General features: G+C 52.1%; 1 protein-coding gene across 1 annotated transcript in view; it reads left to right on the plus strand.

Moving 5' to 3' along the window:
• Positions 1–17,047, plus strand: part of ADAM12 (ADAM metallopeptidase domain 12) — a 251,932-nt gene that overhangs the window by 178,405 nt on the left and 56,480 nt on the right. The window contains exons 7-11 of the mRNA XM_037496121.2: positions 1,278–1,343; positions 2,796–2,867; positions 7,195–7,364; positions 9,866–9,950; positions 13,228–13,376. Coding sequence (XP_037352018.1) covers positions 1,278–1,343; positions 2,796–2,867; positions 7,195–7,364; positions 9,866–9,950; positions 13,228–13,376 — 542 coding nt within the window. The remainder of the gene's footprint in view (positions 1–1,277; positions 1,344–2,795; positions 2,868–7,194; positions 7,365–9,865; positions 9,951–13,227; positions 13,377–17,047) is intronic.

Consider the following 17,047-nt stretch of genomic DNA (forward strand, 5'->3'; position numbering starts at 1 on the left):
AGGCTTCTTTAGGGACCTGGAGCCACACAGCCGGGCAGCCGGGGGAGGCCGGGGGCACTGCCCGCCTGCAAACACTCTTCCTGCAGAAACCTGCTGGGGCGCCCGGCTCGTTTTAGACGAGATCCTCAGGCTCTGTGACCGCCGGCCGAGCCCAGCGCGCCTCGGCCGTCTCTGCTCTGGGCTGAGGTGCGGTCGCCACGGGCCGCCTGGAAGGGCCACGCAGTGTGAGCTCATGGGCAGCACCCCCGCCCAGGCCCCTCCGGCCGTCTCCTCCCACTGCCTTTGATGGCAGAACAGGAGGCTTTGTTTTTTGCTTCTTGGTGTTTGCTGTGTAAGGCCACCCCCCCTACCACACCCCCCAGCAAATCGCCCTCGTCCTCCTGAACACGCCTCTGGGGCTCTCCCAGTCGTTCAAGGAGAAGGCAAATGGCTTTTTATGAGTAAATATGATTAAAATGGAACCCCTTCCGAGGCTGCCTGTGCTGGAGAGGGCGTCCCCATGGCTGCTGCCTGGGTCATCTTGTTCCTGCCCCTGGGGAAAGTCCTGCTCACCTCCCCCACTCGGCCCCGCCCCTGCCCCTGTGCTCCGGGCACTCATCTCAGTCTGCTTTTCCCTGGACGTTGTTTCTTTCTGTTGGTTCCTCTCTGGGCTTCCTCTGGACGCCTTCTTCTCGCCTGGGCTGTTCCCTGATGATCAGCCCGTCGGTGTGTTCCCTGCTGTCCAGCCCACGTGTGTCCGCTGGCTTCTGACGGGCCACACGAAATGAGCCCCTTGGCATGGGTGACGCGGGGCGTTCTGCGGTTCCTGCTCTAAAGTATATTCTCTTCACTTTTCTCAGATCACAAAACCGAGACAAAGATAACACTAAAGGCGAAGGGAAGCCTGTGAGCTCCAGCCTCACCTTTAGGATCTCGCGACGGGTGCGCCGGCTGCGCTGGCTGGCCGCCCCCGGGAGCGCGGGGTCTGTGTGCACTGCTGACTGATGAGCTTCACTGCTTCTGACGGGTGACCAGTGACTCAGCGGGGGTCATGATTCCCTCCTCAGGGTTCCCTGATGACATGGGAACTGGTCTTTCGTGTTGAGGTTTTGCTGAGGTTGTCGGGGCGGGGGTAGCTTCTGCCTGGAGGGGCAGCGTTAGAGCCTCGGGAGTCGGTGGTCGGTGGTCTTGGCAAGTGTCACCCCAGCTCAGGTGCTTAGATCAGAGAGGTGTCTGCGAGGTGTTGGAGGCCCCAGAGAAGTGTTGAAGGGATTTAAGTCCATGTTTGTTTTCGGCAGCAAAAAAGAGAAACCCTCAAGATGACCAAGTACGTGGAGCTGGTTATTGTTGCAGATAACCGAGAGGTGAGAACTTTCTGAAATTTCTCAGTAGAGTTGGTGAAAAAATTTAAAGACAGGGTAAAGAAAATGTTTAGCGCATCATTACGTACTTTAACCTCATTTCGATGAGTCCTTAAAAGCGTTGTAAATAACTTTCTAAAAAAAAGTGGTTTTCTGATATTATAAAGTATAAAATATTCACAGTATATCTGATATTACAAAATAATAGCAAAGCTTGCCAAAACAAACAAACAAAACCCCCGAGCGGCCGGGTAGCTAAGCTCTCCAAACAAGAATTATTTGGGGGAAGTAGCAGATGGCCTTAGGATATATTCCCAAATGCTTTGGGGAAAAGCTTGATTTAAAACATGTCCAATTATGTTCTAAGTCAAATGAATGAATGAATGAATGAATGAATGAAGGCAGCAGGAATTGCTCCCCATATCAGATAGTTTTGTAAACAAATAGCAAATCAATAACATTTGATTTAAAAAGAAGGAAATGCAGGAATATTTGGGACAGAACACCCCCTCAGCATGCATCTCATGAGTGCTGAGAGCAGCTCCATGCACACATATATATATTCTTAGATTGTGAGAGCAAAATGGTGGTTGCTGGAGAGGGGTGAGAGGCAGTGGGGTCAGTCTGCGGTGTGGTGGAAACTAGACTTCAGGTGCTGAGCAGAATGCAGCCTGTGCAGAGGTCGAGATACAACTCGGTGCCCTTGAAGCTTATACAATGCTATCAACCAATGTCACGTCAGTGAAAATTTAAAAAACTTTTCTTTTAAAAAAGGAAATGCAGCAGAAAAAGCCTACTGCAGTATGGCTTGATACTAAGTTGGTTTTTTCTTTTAATTAATATCGTATAGCTTTTTTTAGGCTAGTTTCTCTGGATTCATTTCTTGCCTCTGCTACATGCTATGAATTCAGTGACGTTTTCTCGAAGTCCCGCTCAACACTCATGGACAAAACAAGCTTGAGAATTTCTCAGAAAGTTATTCCCATTCTGGAAGCTCAAAGTGGAGGAGAGAAAGGGAAATTCACTCACTTTTTATCCATTCTCCTCTGCATTGTGTGACTTATTTGCCACAAGCTGCAATTCCTTTTACTATTTAATTTTTAAAAGCAAATATAAACGAAATTTCTAAGGAAGTTGAAATCAAGTTGATGAGATGAGAAATGGCTTTAGACCGCATTCCAATAGTCTGTTTTCTCTTTGCCAAAACATGTCACTGCCTCCATCCTTTATGAGGCTGGAAAAATTGCAGAAGTTACTGTCTTATGCACACTTGGCTTGGGTGAAATTCAGGGAGTTTCAGAAAGTCCCTGAACGGGAAATTGCTCGGCAGGGTGGGAACCGGGGAGGATCCCGGGTGGTTTGTAAAGCTGAAGTCTTCAAATTTTCAGGAGCTGGGGAGATGAGATTTGATTGATATTCTTGCCACTAACAATGCTGACATTTAAAATTGTTAAGTTTCAGAGGCAAGGAAAGGATCTGGAGAAAGTTAAGCAGCGATTAATAGAGATTGCTAATCACGTTGATAAGGTAAGTCCTTTTTCAGGTAATTAAATCACTCAGATCCTATAAATGCTTGGAAATGGGTGGAGGGACAGAAGTGCCCTCATCCGACTGGCCGCCCCCCTTCCTGGTCCCGGGCTGGAAGCGGAATCCCCTCCTCCAGTGCGGGGTTCCCGGGCCACCCCCATGGTCTGAGCCGATTTGCAGCCCCTGCAGGCTCTTCCTGCCAAGAGACCTCGGCCTCTGCAGTTAGATCTAGAACCCAACAGGGTGCATCTGCCCTTTTGAGGGCTCCCCCTCTGGGCTCTTACCTAGGTCTCTCTGGAAGCCCCCACAGGCCTCTTCACCAGCCCCCATCACTGCTGCCATTCAGAAGGGATACCCGGGCTCCCCGTCCTGGACACAGAAATTGACTTTGGGCTCAATCAGCTGTGGGAAACCCCTCACCGAGAATTGGGAGGGCAAAGGTGATTTCAAAGCCCACAGGGCCCCTGGAGGCCTGGCTCACCCCAGGGTGGGTTGCACATCACTCTGCTCCTACATGTCGTGAGAAGATGGTGAATGGTCCTCACCCGTCTCTCCTGCGCTGAGCTTTCTCGTGCTGGTGGCCCCTGGCCTCAAGCAGGGCTCCTCCTGCTCCTGGAACTCCCCAGGCTTGGCTCCCGGGGCGGGTGGGGGGGGCAGCCAGACAGCAGGATCATCGATGACCCCCAGGTGATTCTCCCTGCTGCAGCCACACCCTAAGGCAGCCATCGCAGCAGGGAGGACACCTCCAGTGACCGTCCTGCAAACAGCCCTAGAACACGCAAATGGGGTTTTCCAAGTTTTCAGAAAAATGACGGCAAGGCCTTTCCAGAAATCCAACCCCACGTAGCCAACCCCCTGCCCTCTGGACAGTCCCAGCCGTGCAGGGGGCCCCTGGGAATTCAGATGGCACTGGACATAGCTTTCTCCGGCCTCCGAGGGCAAAGGAAAGCGTGGCAAGATCCAGCCCGGCTGGCAATGGCTCCGTCTCACAGGCACGTCCACTCCCCGTTCGTGCTTCTTGCCATCCTGTCCCATAGCATCGCTTGCTTCAGTTTGCAAAAGCAAAAATGAGCGATCGGGGGTTTCCTAACAGCTTGCACTGGTAATTAAAGAACAACGTAGCTCGGAGAAGTCCTGACGGGCTCGTGGAGCTGGCTGGGCTGGCTGTGCTCCCGTTCCTGGCGGCGAGAGCGTGGGTTGCTGAGCGCACGTGTGCCCGTGGGCCCGGGGGACAGCAGGGAGCACCAGGCCCTAGCGTGGGTTCCGGATCTGTGCTGCTGCCGATCAGGGGGAGTGACCCAGCCCCCAAAATGACTGTTCTAGGGCCACCATCCTCATTTGCCGAAATCCGCGCCCTCTTTGCACTCTGAAATAATAACTGCTTGGCCGGCTACACGGGGTGGCAGGGGAGGGGAGGAGGGAGCCCCAGAACAGGTGACAGAGAAGGATGCGGTGACGGAGCCGACACAGAAAGCCCGCGGGCGCCCAGCCAACCTTCCCCGAGTTGCTGAGAGCCGCCCCCAGGTCCCCATCAGATTGCAGAGGTGGGGGCACCTGCCCAGTAAAGGGGTGGCCATGCTCCCCCCCCCCCCCCCCCCCCCCCCCGCCGTGAACCTTTCACCTCCCATCTGTCCTACTTCCTACTCAATAGGATTTAGCCCCAGCTGCAAATTCCTTAAGGCTGAACCTCCGTGACCTGCTTGGGAAAGAGCTCTTTTCCACGCATGCAATTTCTCGGGGCGCTTTCCCCTGTGCACGGTCTTCCTCCCTCTCCAGGTACCTGAGCCTGAAGGAAACACACTCCCGTGTTGGACCCCAGGGGTCACCCTTCACTCTACCCATTTTTTTTCAGATCCACTTCCTCCAGAAAGCCCTCCCGGAGCCTCAACTAGGCCTCCCCTGAACCCTCTGTTACTGGGCAGATCTCGGTACTGAAGGGCTCCGTGCCCTGTGCCTCATGCCTCCTGCTGACCTCGGGGTAGCCAGGGGCTCAAGGCAGGTGTTGTAGGTGCAGAGCCGCAGCAAGAGTCAGGCAACGCTGCTGCCTCTGTCCTCGGGCGTCTGGACTCAGGTCTCAGACCCACGCGCGCGTAGACTAGGCTCCTAGCCATGCAGGCAGCTGCCCAGCCCCAGGGGACCTTCTCTCTGGGTTCCCCGGGGGAGGGCACCTGAGCCCTGGGCCAGGGTGGCCGTGCTGCCTGGCGGTTACAGCCTGGCGCTGGGCCGCCGGCCACAGACCTCTGCGTCATGACGCCCTCAACTGCGCAGTGGGAGCTTTACACGTGGTCACTGGGGGCGCTGAGCGCTACAGAGGCCCTCGGACCCTGCCTCTGACTCTAGAGCTCATCTGTGTTAGCGCGACTCTCGCTAGGGAGACCCTGGAGGGGGCGTCGCAGCCTGTGGGGGGCTCGTGCAGAGCAGGCAGGACGGGACGGTGCGCGGCCACTTCTGTGGGTCACACACAACCCATTCCTCAGAGCACGGGTTTTGGAGGGGGGTGCGGCATCTACTGTGGGGGTGAAACCCCTTCTAAGGAAGTGACCAGAGAAGCCACATTTGTGGGCATCACCATACACGGGGACAGCTTCCCTGCATCGCTCCTCGGAGGCAAAGAGCTGCCACCCCGAAGCCCACACAGGGCATCTGAGCCCAAGGGTGCACTTGGCTCAGGTGGGGACCCCGCTGGCCTCCTGCTGCTTCTCCCAGGCTCCTTGGTATCCCCCACATGATCTATCCACCAAAGGACAGCAGTCGAGCATGTGCCTGCGGGCTCCAGGAGGCCAGGAACCGGGGTTTCTGGGAAGCCTGGACTGGAGGCAGCCGGGGAGGTAAGGACAAGCCGTCCTGGCTCAAGGCAAGCTCTTCAGCAGTGCTGGGTTGTGCGATCGCCTCGTTAACTCACTTGTGTGGTGCCCCTGTGGTGTCTCTTGAAGCCATGCTGACCCGCAGCAACCGGTTGCGGCTCTGCCGTAGCTCGTGTTCAGTCCTGTTGCTCTGCTAACCTAATGCTCACCAGATGATGGGAGATGGGCCAGGGAACCATGAGCCTCTCTCACACGGGTCAGGACCTGGGTCAGAGGCTCGGCTTTGGGGAGTTTCTTGCATGTGAGTTCACCGCTTTGGAATGGGGCTTAGCTCTCAGCTGCAGAGCTCCTGTGATTTTTGTGACTTGTTGGCCAGATGCTTCTAGCAACCGAGAAGAAACCTGCTCACATCTGGAACTTGTCTTTGGCTGTTATCTCCAGCCACATCTTTCTCCTTGGCTGCCTGGAGTAGCAAGAAGAAGATTCTGCCTTTGTGTCCTGTCTCACACACCACAGGCATTGAAGGATCGGACAGCCAGCCAGGGGACCCCATGTCCTGGCCTCCTTCACCCTAAGCACAGCACTACCTCCCTGTCTCTGGCCTGCATGCAGGGCATCGAGGTAGTGCGGGTAGTGGGAAGTCCTACCTCTACCCTGACTGCTCATCCACAGCGGCCTGTCGGGAACAAAGCCCTCCTCAGCCTTTGGAAGAGCCACCCTTCTGCAAGCCTGCCCCAGGCTTGCAGAGAAAGGGCTGTGGACTGAGGTCAGGAATATGGACAGAAGTGGACATGAGGGGAAGACTTGCCTTCTCCTGGAAGCTTCATTTCACAGCCTTGCCATAGAGGAACTTCCCTCACCAGAGCTCTCCCCTGACACTGTCGCTGAGCTTGCTCCTGGCTGTGAGGAGAAAGGCCATAAAAGTGCATGCAGAGGGTTCTGTGTGTGCCTTTATTATGCTGAAAGATATTGACTCGTTCATTTAATTAAAACCTCCGAGGTGGATTATAGGTGACAGAATAGGATAGTGTCAGCCAAGTCTGAATCTTTGCTGAAAAATTAATGCAGATTCCTTTTCATTAACTCATAGGTAGAACATTTTGCTTAAAGTGAACAAATTATTGTCCTTGGCAGAGTGTCTCAAAGATCCTAATTCACTCATTGTTTTTCTTGCAGTAGATATTAGCTGGCAGCCACGCACAATGGCATGACTGCTTTAGCCGTGACACACAGCCACACGCACATTGTAAGTCACCGGTAAATGCATCACCAGAGACGTGTGCTTCCGTGGACAGACATCAGAAAGGCTGAAAACATCAGCACCTAACTGGTCAGCAGCATCTGAGACTCCTGACACTTTGCGTCAGACACTGCAAATATTCCTTGAGCTCGAATGTTCTGGGAATAAGAGAGCAGGGGGATGTTTTTCTCACCTGTGTCAATGAATCAAAACATGCCAATCTGTTCCACCCTGTTGTTTATGTTCTCATTAATGGGATCCCGACGGCCCCTGTCTTCCTCAGTTTTACAGACCGCTGAACATTCGAGTTGTGTTGGTTGGCGTGGAGGTGTGGAATGACATCGACAAGTGCTCTATAAGCCAGGACCCATTCACCAGCCTCCACGAATTTCTGGACTGGAGGAAGATGAAGCTTCTACCTCGAAAATCGCACGACAATGCCCAACTTATCAGGTGGGGCTCGGGTGACTCGCCTTTGCTTAGAGACAGACCCAGCGCTGTGCGCTCTCGGAGTGTCCCTGGCCCGAGGCGGAGCCCGGTCTGCAGGCACCAGGGCGTCTGCGGGGGATTTCTCAGGCCGCGCGGGCGGGACAGAGGCCATCACGGCTGGCATTGTGGGTCTGATGGGAAAGTCTCCCTCTGGACATCCTGTAAAACCACCCCTCTCTCATTTCTTTCTTCCAGCGCCGGGCATTTTCCCTGTGCACATGTTTCCTCATCTCTGTCTTGATGTAAAGTCGCCCTGAGTAGGCTGTTTTCCATACAGCTCGTTTTGTTTCATTGTTAGTGAAAAATGGTTGTAGCACCGCTGAGGCCGTGCATCCGGGAGAAACCACTTCTCCTCCTGTTTCCCTGTTAGGGTTCGGCTTCCCGACAGAGGACCCCAGAGGTGCAGCGTATTAACCCCGTGTTCTGTCTCTCAATCCATACGTATTCAGCACCCATTAGGAACCTACCTGTTTTAGGGGCTTTCAACACAAACCTGTAAACCTCCCAGCTGGAGGGAGTCCCTGAGCGCCCAGAGAAGGAAATGCCGAGGGCGCTGAATGTGGTCAAAGTAGTGACCTGGGGGGAAAGAGGCTCACGTAGCATCATCTATTGGTGATGCGCTGCAGACACCTCCGTATTTAAAAGAAAAACCTTATAGTAATCCAAGTCAGCGTGGAGATGTTTTTTAAAGTGACAGCGGCTCCGCCATCACCTGTTTGCACCGTTATTCCCTGCTTCTCGGGTATTTCCCTGAACTGAAAACTACAGGGTCAAAGACACTTTTCTCTGGCGAGCCAGTCTAGTTTATTCAACATTTATGAAAAGTTAAAAAAAAAAAAAGCCCTCCCCCCTTCTCTCTTTAGAAAATGCCCACGTGCAAACAGGCTGTTCAAATTCCCTGATCATTTACTTTGGCCATTTTCACAGGTTTGCCCGCCGTGGATACTTGTGGTCGCCTCATATTTTATGCATTGATTAATCCTGAGCTGCTAAAAGTAGAGTCAGAGTGTTTTGTTTTGGGTTTTTTCCCAAATGGAGTCTGTCCAACTTGAACATCTGGAAATAAATTAGCCTCTTCTAGGACCTTATTATTTATACACAAGTATAAGTGTATCTGTTAAAATGGTGTCTATAGATATAAATATAAAACCTGCAATCCCCCGGCCGGCCGTGAGTGCGATGAAATGAGCGGATGATGGGTGGATGGACAGAACATCGTCCGTACATACACACACACGCCTTGTCCAACTGATCACTGCCAGAATGGCTAAGTGATCAAATAACATACATAAACTCTATGTGAGCACGCACCAGGGAAACATGTACACACGTATTTCCCTGCAAGGAGATTTGACAATGCAGTGTTGCATGTTTTTCTTTTTTTTCCCCCATCACTCTCCCTTATGCCCTCCGACCTTTTCCTCCCTCCCTGCTGCTCTTAACCTCAGGAACCTCACTTCTCTATTGTCTGCTAGTTTTTAGAAAGTATTTTGCTTTGTCAAATCATCCACTGTGTATATAAATGCCCAGTATTTCTTTATCATTATCACACAGCATTTCCCACACAGCATGCCTCATAAATGACAACCTTGTGTCTCCTTATGACTGTGTTCTGTGGTGTGGTGTGGACCACATCTTCCTGATCAGTCCTTAAATAGCGGCCTCTTGCTTTGTCCCCTGTCCTCACTGTTGTACGTAGTGCTGCCATGGCCACGGGAGAGCGTGTCGTTGTTGAGTTGATGGCGTCATGTCCTCTGGGCAGATGCCCGCAAGTTCCATTTTTAATGCATGAGGTTGGAATTAACAGCCCTTGCATTAAATAAGCCTTGAGGTCCTTAGACTCTGATCAGATTTTAAGATTCCCTGTAGGAGAAAGCCTGTACCTAAGCCATGAGGTCCCCTTCCAGAAGCTTCCTGCCAGGATGCCAAGGCTTTGTAGGCACTTACTTCCGCTCAGCTGGCTTCAGAGCAACAGTCATTTTTCTGCCAGCTTCACTTTTTCAAGCTACATTGGCAGGACATTTTGAAGGAGTTTGGGCTTCTGGCCTCATGGTATGTTACACAGGAAAGCAAAAGGCGGCTACAAACAAAATCTAGTAAACCATCTAGTGCATTTCGTTAGTTAACAGTGATTCTCTGTGATGCTCTCAGCCCCTCCAGCAGCAGACCGTGTTTAAAAGGAGCAGCTTCCTCCAGTCCATTAGAAACCAGGCAGGAACACAACCTACAAACACAGAAGTATGACTGGCGGTTGTCTGAGTCTTGAAAATAAAGATCTGAAAGGGTCGTGGAACCATTCCGCAACAGGAAAGTAAATCTTAAAGGAACTAGAGCTGAACACGCGGGTCCACGTGCCCTCAGCATTTTCTTACTTGCAGAGTCGAGGAATGTCCAAGAGAATTTCAAGTGTGAGAGCATGTCTTCTTCCCAGATCCTCCTGAGACAGTCCTGTCTTTGCTTTCCAGCGGCGTGTATTTCCAGGGGACCACCATCGGCATGGCGCCCATCATGAGCATGTGCACCGCGGAGCAGTCGGGGGGCATTGTCATGGTAAGGAAGCCAGAGCCCCAGTGCGGACCACAGGTCCCAGCCAGACTTCCCGCCTCGGGGTGTGGCTACTTCCCTGGGACTGTGGAACCCTGTCCACTTCTCTGATACAGGCTAGACTTAAGCCTCCCCTTCTAGCTCTGTGACCCTGCCTAGCCCACAGTGCTCTCGGGACTGTGTATAGAATACATCAAGACCACACAGGAAGGTGAGTATGGAAGGAGCCCCACAGAGGCCTGTCTGTCCTCTTCATGGAGCAAAGTTTCCATGGAGGCTCCGGTCAAAGCCTCCCGGTCCAGGAACTCCTCGCAGCGCTGAGGAGCCAGGGCACCGGGGTTGCCCTCCTTCTGGGTACCCTGGGATGGGACCAGAATCTCACCAAGCATCCCCATTACGACAGTTTCCCGATGCTTCTGCCTCCAGGCCCAGCGGCCAAAAGTCTGAGGTTTTTAACTCTTGCCACTGCCGACAGTTCACATTCCTCCTAGCCAGTGTCCAATTTGTCTTTATAATAACCTTATTCTTGGAAGGCAGAGACCTGAGTTTATTACTTTACAAGAATAATTGAATCACATATGGGCTATACATGTTTGGAAAAGGAAATAAAATGGGAAGACTAGTTGGGACTCATTGCTTATGAATTTCAGAGGGAGGGAGTTTTGATAGGCGCCCCAACAGGCAACCCCCACTTCACTCCGCCAGATCACTAAAGGCAAGGTTTTCACCCCTGCTGCCTCTACTCTGGAAATGTAGTGCACCCCTGGCACCGGCCCCCAGACGGGGGGTCCTCAGAGCCCATTCCACCATCCCTTTAACAGAACCCTGTCCTGTCAAGAAACCGTGAACTCCTCCACACCCATCAAGTGAACGTCAAGGAATATGCCGTTTGTCTTGAAGGGCAGAAGGAGCTCTGTTCGACCAGTGTTTCCTCTCTCCATGCCCATACATTATTCCCAATCTTAGAGCAGCTCCACCACCCAACATTCTGTTCTTTGGGCAATGTTGATCCTTTAGCAGTAAATATAGAAGCTGAATAGGCTGGACGGTGGTTGCGCCCACTCCTGGGATTTCTGACCTGAATGGGCTGCCTTCTGGCTTTCTGTGAACCTACAAGCAGCCTTGGATGGGCTGTCCCCCTAAGAAATCACTGCAAAGTTGAGTTCTCATCAGTGCCCGGTTCATTTCAATCAGACCCCAACTCTATGTTTACAGAGCAGTCTATACAGTCTTAAGAGGAAGTATTTTTGTTTCATGTTCCCATGGTCAGTTGCTACTGACCAGGCCACTTCAAATTGGCATCACTATTCTTGAGGCCTGAAACTGGATTCTTCATACAAATGACAGGTTCTGCCTCTGTACGCGGTCTAAGCATGCAGCAAGATGACCTCAGCTCCCGCCTCTTACTCTGTTTCCCTACAAGTATTTTATCAAGATTCTTTCCTTGAAAGTATGCAGAGCAACCTCATTTAAAGAAAATGGACCAAGAGGAATATGGAAAATATGAGCAAATATGTATTCTGCCATAAGACCAGAGCAAGACCAAAATTAACCAACAGGAAATATGTTTCACCAACACAGGACCTGTAAGGTCATCCTCCAGCACATTCTCTCTTCGTTCCACATGTAAAAGGAGCAGCTAGTAGGATGAAAAAGCCACAGCGCCTCAATTTCTATGAAATTTGTGAGATAAGCAAGGACAATGTCTCGACCAACTCTACGGCTCCAGGGTTGTCTTGCTCCTGTCATGTCTCTCAGGTTGCCTCCTTGGGGTGCCAGGTGGCAGCGCCTCATGGGAGAACTCAAGACCCTAAGAGGAAGGGAATCACGAAGTCAGGCGTCTCATCAAATGAAAAATGTCTCTATTCTTTCAAGACGGAGCACATCATGAACTTTAGCAGTAACTTACACTCATGGCTTTATCTAGCTGGACTCCAGCGGGCTTGGCTTGAGGATAACCCATGAATAAAGAAGCAGTTTTTTTCCTGATTACAAATATAAACTGTTTATCAGGATCTCTTAAGAGACATTCTGTTTGCAATCACCTAGGCGTGAAAGAATGTAAAACAACCCGCCAATTAAAAACAAAACCAAGAGACTCAGTGACACAAAAGCATCAGATGTGGAGTCTTTTTTTAAGGATGAATTCCTTGTATTCTGTGCCAGAGCTTGCTAAAGCTGTGCTCCACGTTCTTACAAGGACTGCATTCTTCACCAACGTGTGTTATTCTTGAGAATTGATTTCCTGAAACAGATTTGTGAAGCTTCCTACAACAGGAAACTGTAGAATCTAAACAAAGCAACTTATTAGGAATTTCATCTATTCTAAGAAGAACGTGGCTCCTTGACACGCCATTCTTTGCTTAGACTGAGGAATGGTGAGAGAGGCCGCTGTAGCTGTAAATGCCACCGCCCACCACCTGGGATCTTGGATAAAAACACCTGTTCCAAGAGAGTGTGTAAGAAGAGCAACACTTTCCCTACAACATAGCGTCGCTGTTGCCTGGAAACCTCTTCCCCCTCCCTGGAGCAGGAGCCGACTCACGTGCCCCTGCTACCCGGCTGTGCCATTCATGGGCATGATTTCTGCCAATCCCACTCATTAATTAGTTGATTTTAGTTTGCTAAAGTGACGTGACTATATATCCTTGATCAGTTTCTGAGATTCTCTGTGCGCCATGCCCTCCTCTAAGCCAGGGTGGCCGGCGTTGCGCGCCGCTGAAGACCTCGCCTGCCAAAACCAAGCCACAGGCAGAAGGGACCCCAGCAGCAGACTCAGAGACTCAGGACACCGCCATCCATCTCTAAAGTCTGCACGACAGAACTAAAGGCCAGCAAGACCGCGGTGCGGCTGGGTCGCAGTCACTGCGTCTCCAGAGGGTCAGCCTTTGCCGTGAGTTAGTGTGGACTTCTCGCGCGACCTTCTCTGACAAGTAGACAGGGAGAGGCAGGCTCAGAAGCAGCTGCTCGGGTCTGATTAAGAAGCCCAAGGGTTTCCATGAGCAGCCCCTCGGTCCATGCCGAAGGGTCCTGGTCCCCCAGGAGGATGAGCCTCTCGATCCATTCTACAGAGAGGTGTTTTCCAAGAGATTGCAGGGGGCCCCCAAACTGGTTTAATAGAACACGTTGAATCCTTTTTGAAAGCTTGATGAGGCTCTGTCAGTTCTTTACGAGGAGCAGCATCCGGGCAAATGTTGATGAAAGAAATATGGGCGGCGGGGGCTGGGGACATAAGGCTGAAGAGAGGCGAGCTGTACATTTGTGCCCTTGTGTTTTATTGGAGGACCACTCAGACAGCCCCCTGGGCGCGGCAGTGACGCTGGCGCATGAGCTGGGCCACAACTTTGGGATGAACCACGACACACTGGAGCGGGGCTGCACCTGCAAGATGGCGGCTGACAAAGGGGGATGCATCATGAACCCCTCCACAGGGCAAGTACTGGCGCCGTGCAGGCTTGTAGAGAGCGCTCAGCATGAATCGCATACCAGGAAGCAGCTGGGCACAAAGGTCCTGGGATTTCTGACCAGAACACCCATGGAAGCTTCCAGAAGGAAGTTCCTTCCCATAAGTTCCTTCCCATGTAGTGAGAGGGAGCCCAGTGCACCGTGACACTGTGGGTGAGTCTCAGGCATGAGCACCGCCCTCCCCGAGAAGTGGTAGAGGGGGTGCTGTCTTGGTTTAGAAAGTGGTCCCACGCCCCCAGCACTTGCTTTTAATTTGAGCCTATGGACCCAGGGTCATCCGAGGACCTGGTGAAAACGGGCTGCGGGGTGTGAGGGTAAATGAGGCACATGCCTTCAGGGGGCACCAGGTGGGGGCATGGCCTCCCTTGGGGGTGGTTGGCCCGAGGGCACATCTTATGCACACCACCTTCTCAGTTCTTAAGAGGTTTAAATGACTTTTCTGATTCAGTGAATTATGTTGTTCCTCCTTGTTGGATGACTTTCTAAAACTAGGTTTGGCTCACCCAGTAAAAAAGGAAGACAGCTTCATTGCTGGAGCGTTCAAATGAGGCAGATGCTGATGCAAGTCAGAGTAATTAGAGATTCTTGTGTGTTCTGATACCCCCAAGGGCCCATCCCAACTAGAAGGTTGTGCTAATGCGAAGATGTTCAGTAGGAAGGAGTCATGTCCTTGTTAAAAGACCATCTTCATTTGTACACCTTGAGAACAACCTGGCGCTTGAGAACAACCTGGCGCTTACGATGTCCTTGGCTGTCCCTGGACAAGCCCACGCTCTGGCCTTGCTGAAAGGGGACATTGGGAGTAAGAAGCAATTGCTAACTGGCTGCCCAGAGACTGGGCTGCTGGAGGACTTGCTGGCAAGGGGGCAGTCACGGTGTGACTTCCAGCCCCATCCTTCCATCTAGTCACTGCTCTACCCATCCCTCTACCCATCACACTTACTCACATACCAAACTATTTTTGGCCTCTGCTTATTGTGAGGAAGGCATGGCCCCTACAGCTTCAGGAACCACATGCTTGTGAGGCGTGATGGCAAAGCAGTTTCTGGTCCCCTACACCATTTCTTGTAGGGACGTCTTCACAGCTGTTCGTGAGGACCCCAGCCAAACTACCCTGGAGATATTTGAAAATCATAGGCAGAAATGGTATTGTTAGGAGCTTAGCAAATCATTTTAAAAGCCTTTTTTCTTTCTTACCAGGGGTTGGCTAATAATCTTTACTTGATTTATATGTACCTTATTAGCAATTTCTAAGTTTCCTTTTTTGCTGAGCTTGTGCTTTTGTATAAATCGTTTCTATTTGGTTCTCCTTTATGATCCCAGATTCCTGCCCAGAGAGTGGTGTTTTTAATTTTCTCAGATGGAAAGAAACTTCCTAAGCAAATGGATGAATTAATCACAAAAGCCCACAGCGAGGGGGAGGTCGAGCTGGCCAGTGAGCCCTCGGTCGTCCATCACGCTTGGAGTTCCCAGGCTGTTTTTAATCTCCAGTATTATCTCAACATGGTGGCTCTCTTACCTCATCGGGTCCCCATGAGAGCGGGAGAGTGGATAAATGAGATCATGTTCTTTGTACATTGTAAATCACTCCACAGATACACAGCTGTGTTGTTTCCATTATTTAGCGCCCTGGGACGTGGAACTATAGAAACGTTAGAGGCCTTTTCAGAATTCCTGCTCATGGCCGCTGAGGACAGGCGGCCACAGAGTGGTCACTGGGCAGTGCCTCAGTCTCTGTGAGGGGCTCGCGCTCAGCTGGCCCACCCCCACACCCCCACCTCCCCTGATGTCCCCCCACGTCGACTCAGGTTGAGTAACGTGAAAATGTTACTAAGTCTGAGCCCCAGAGGTGACTTGCAAAGAGATGAAGCAGAGGCTGCTTTGAAGGTCTTAAGCTCTCACGGCATCAAAAAGAATCGCAGATGGTTTCAAGGGAAAAGTGCATCCTCTGACAGATCTTGTTTATTCTTTATCAAAACAGTCCAGAAGCCAAACTCTGAAAACAGTCAGAGAACACTGGCACGGACTGGGGCGCTCCAAGCCTGGTGTCCCTGCTGCGCTGGCCCCTGCCAGGGGCTCCTGACAGCCTGGCCTTCCCGGCTGCGGGTCTCCGAGTGCAGGAGCGTGTGCTTTATGTCTGGAGAGCTCACGAGGCCTGTCTTGGAAATGACCCTTTGGCAAGCCCCACCTCTGGGGATTCTCATGCCAGTGAGTCTCTGATAATAAGCTGCTTGGAGCATTGGGTCACGAGCCATATTTATGGGGGGACGAAAAATCATGTGAATATTTTGGGGACTGAATCGTCAGCATAATAGTCAATGTCCCTTCCTAGAGGAGGCGCAAAGCCGTGTTCGCACTCAAAAAATGACTCACTCCTTCCTTCTTTGTTTGCAGAGAGTTTTGTGTTAAAAAGAGAGTGGGAAGCGTGGATCCCACTCAGGGGAGGAGGCAGCCGGGCCTGTGACCTGCTCCCCAGCCCCCCAGCCTGGAGGCTCCCTGAGGGCCTCAACAGAGGGGGCATTTCTGCCCTCCCGAAACTTGCATCCCAGTGGGGAAGACAGACTGGAAAACAGCACATGCAAAGGAGCAGGTTGGAAGGCGGCTGCACAGGGGCCAGGAGGACGTAGCTGCGAGGCGGGCCCTCGCCCCGGGCCCTGAGGGCAATTATTTTCTCGGTGAAAAGTTTGAGAAAATCTTCCCTTCCTTTTTCCAAGTGTAAAGGAAAAGGGGAAATCTTGAAGGAAGAAAAAAAAAAAACAAGGTTCCTGTGAGGAACTCTAGTAAGATTAAAACCCGACTGGCGGGAAACAATTTAATGATCCAGCCGGAGTAATTTAGCCATTTAGCCGCGTCCAGACGTTCTCATCGGGACGTGAGCTGGCGGGGAGAGTCTTGTCTGCAGTTCAGGCAGGTGCATCCACACGGCGCACGCTCTGACGCCCTCTCCCTATCACTGGCTCCTGCCTCTGGGGCTGGAGGCTCTCCCCCCATCAGGGCAGAGCTGGGGTACTCAGGCCTCTGCCCGTGGGCACAGGGGGCTGCCCGGTCTCACACTGGCCATGGACTGAGGAGGCAGCCAGGGAGATGGGCTGCCGGGGAACGGCTCCGTGAGGGCCCCTCTTGAGGGAAATGCACTTAGGCAAACTTGACTCTGACCCTGGCGGTTGCATTCGGGGTGTCTGACTTCAGGAGTCAGTAGGCGGCGGGTCTCATCGTGCCTGTTTTAAAACTAGAAGAGCCGGAGCTCAGAGAAGCTGCCTGTGTTGTCCAAACTGCCCAAGTGGAAGCCCCAGGTCATAAATTCAATCACCAGAGCCGGGCCTCTGCCTCTCCACCTTCGCGTTACCCCAAATAAAAGATTGCAGCAGCCGTTAAACCTAGAGAGAAGAGAAAAGCATGTTAGAGAAAAAAAGCTCTCAGCTTCCAACTACAGCCTTAAAGAAGCGCCGTGGAGCCGGCTCCACTCGGCAAGGCTGGGGCTGGGGCTGAGGCTAGGACTGGGGCTGAGGCTGAGGCCTGGCTGGGTCTGGGCTGAAGCTGCGATGAGACAGGGCAGCCTTGCATCTGACCCCCGGTGTGTCTGCCACACAGAGGGAGCCACGGCCGTGTCTGGACTTTGTGTGGAGAGTGAAGCCTGC

This window comes from Talpa occidentalis, unplaced genomic scaffold (assembly GCF_014898055.3).
Source record: "Talpa occidentalis isolate TD23 unplaced genomic scaffold, MPIMG_talOcc4v2.1 talOcc4.8, whole genome shotgun sequence".
Lineage (NCBI taxonomy): Eukaryota > Metazoa > Chordata > Mammalia > Eulipotyphla > Talpidae > Talpa > Talpa occidentalis.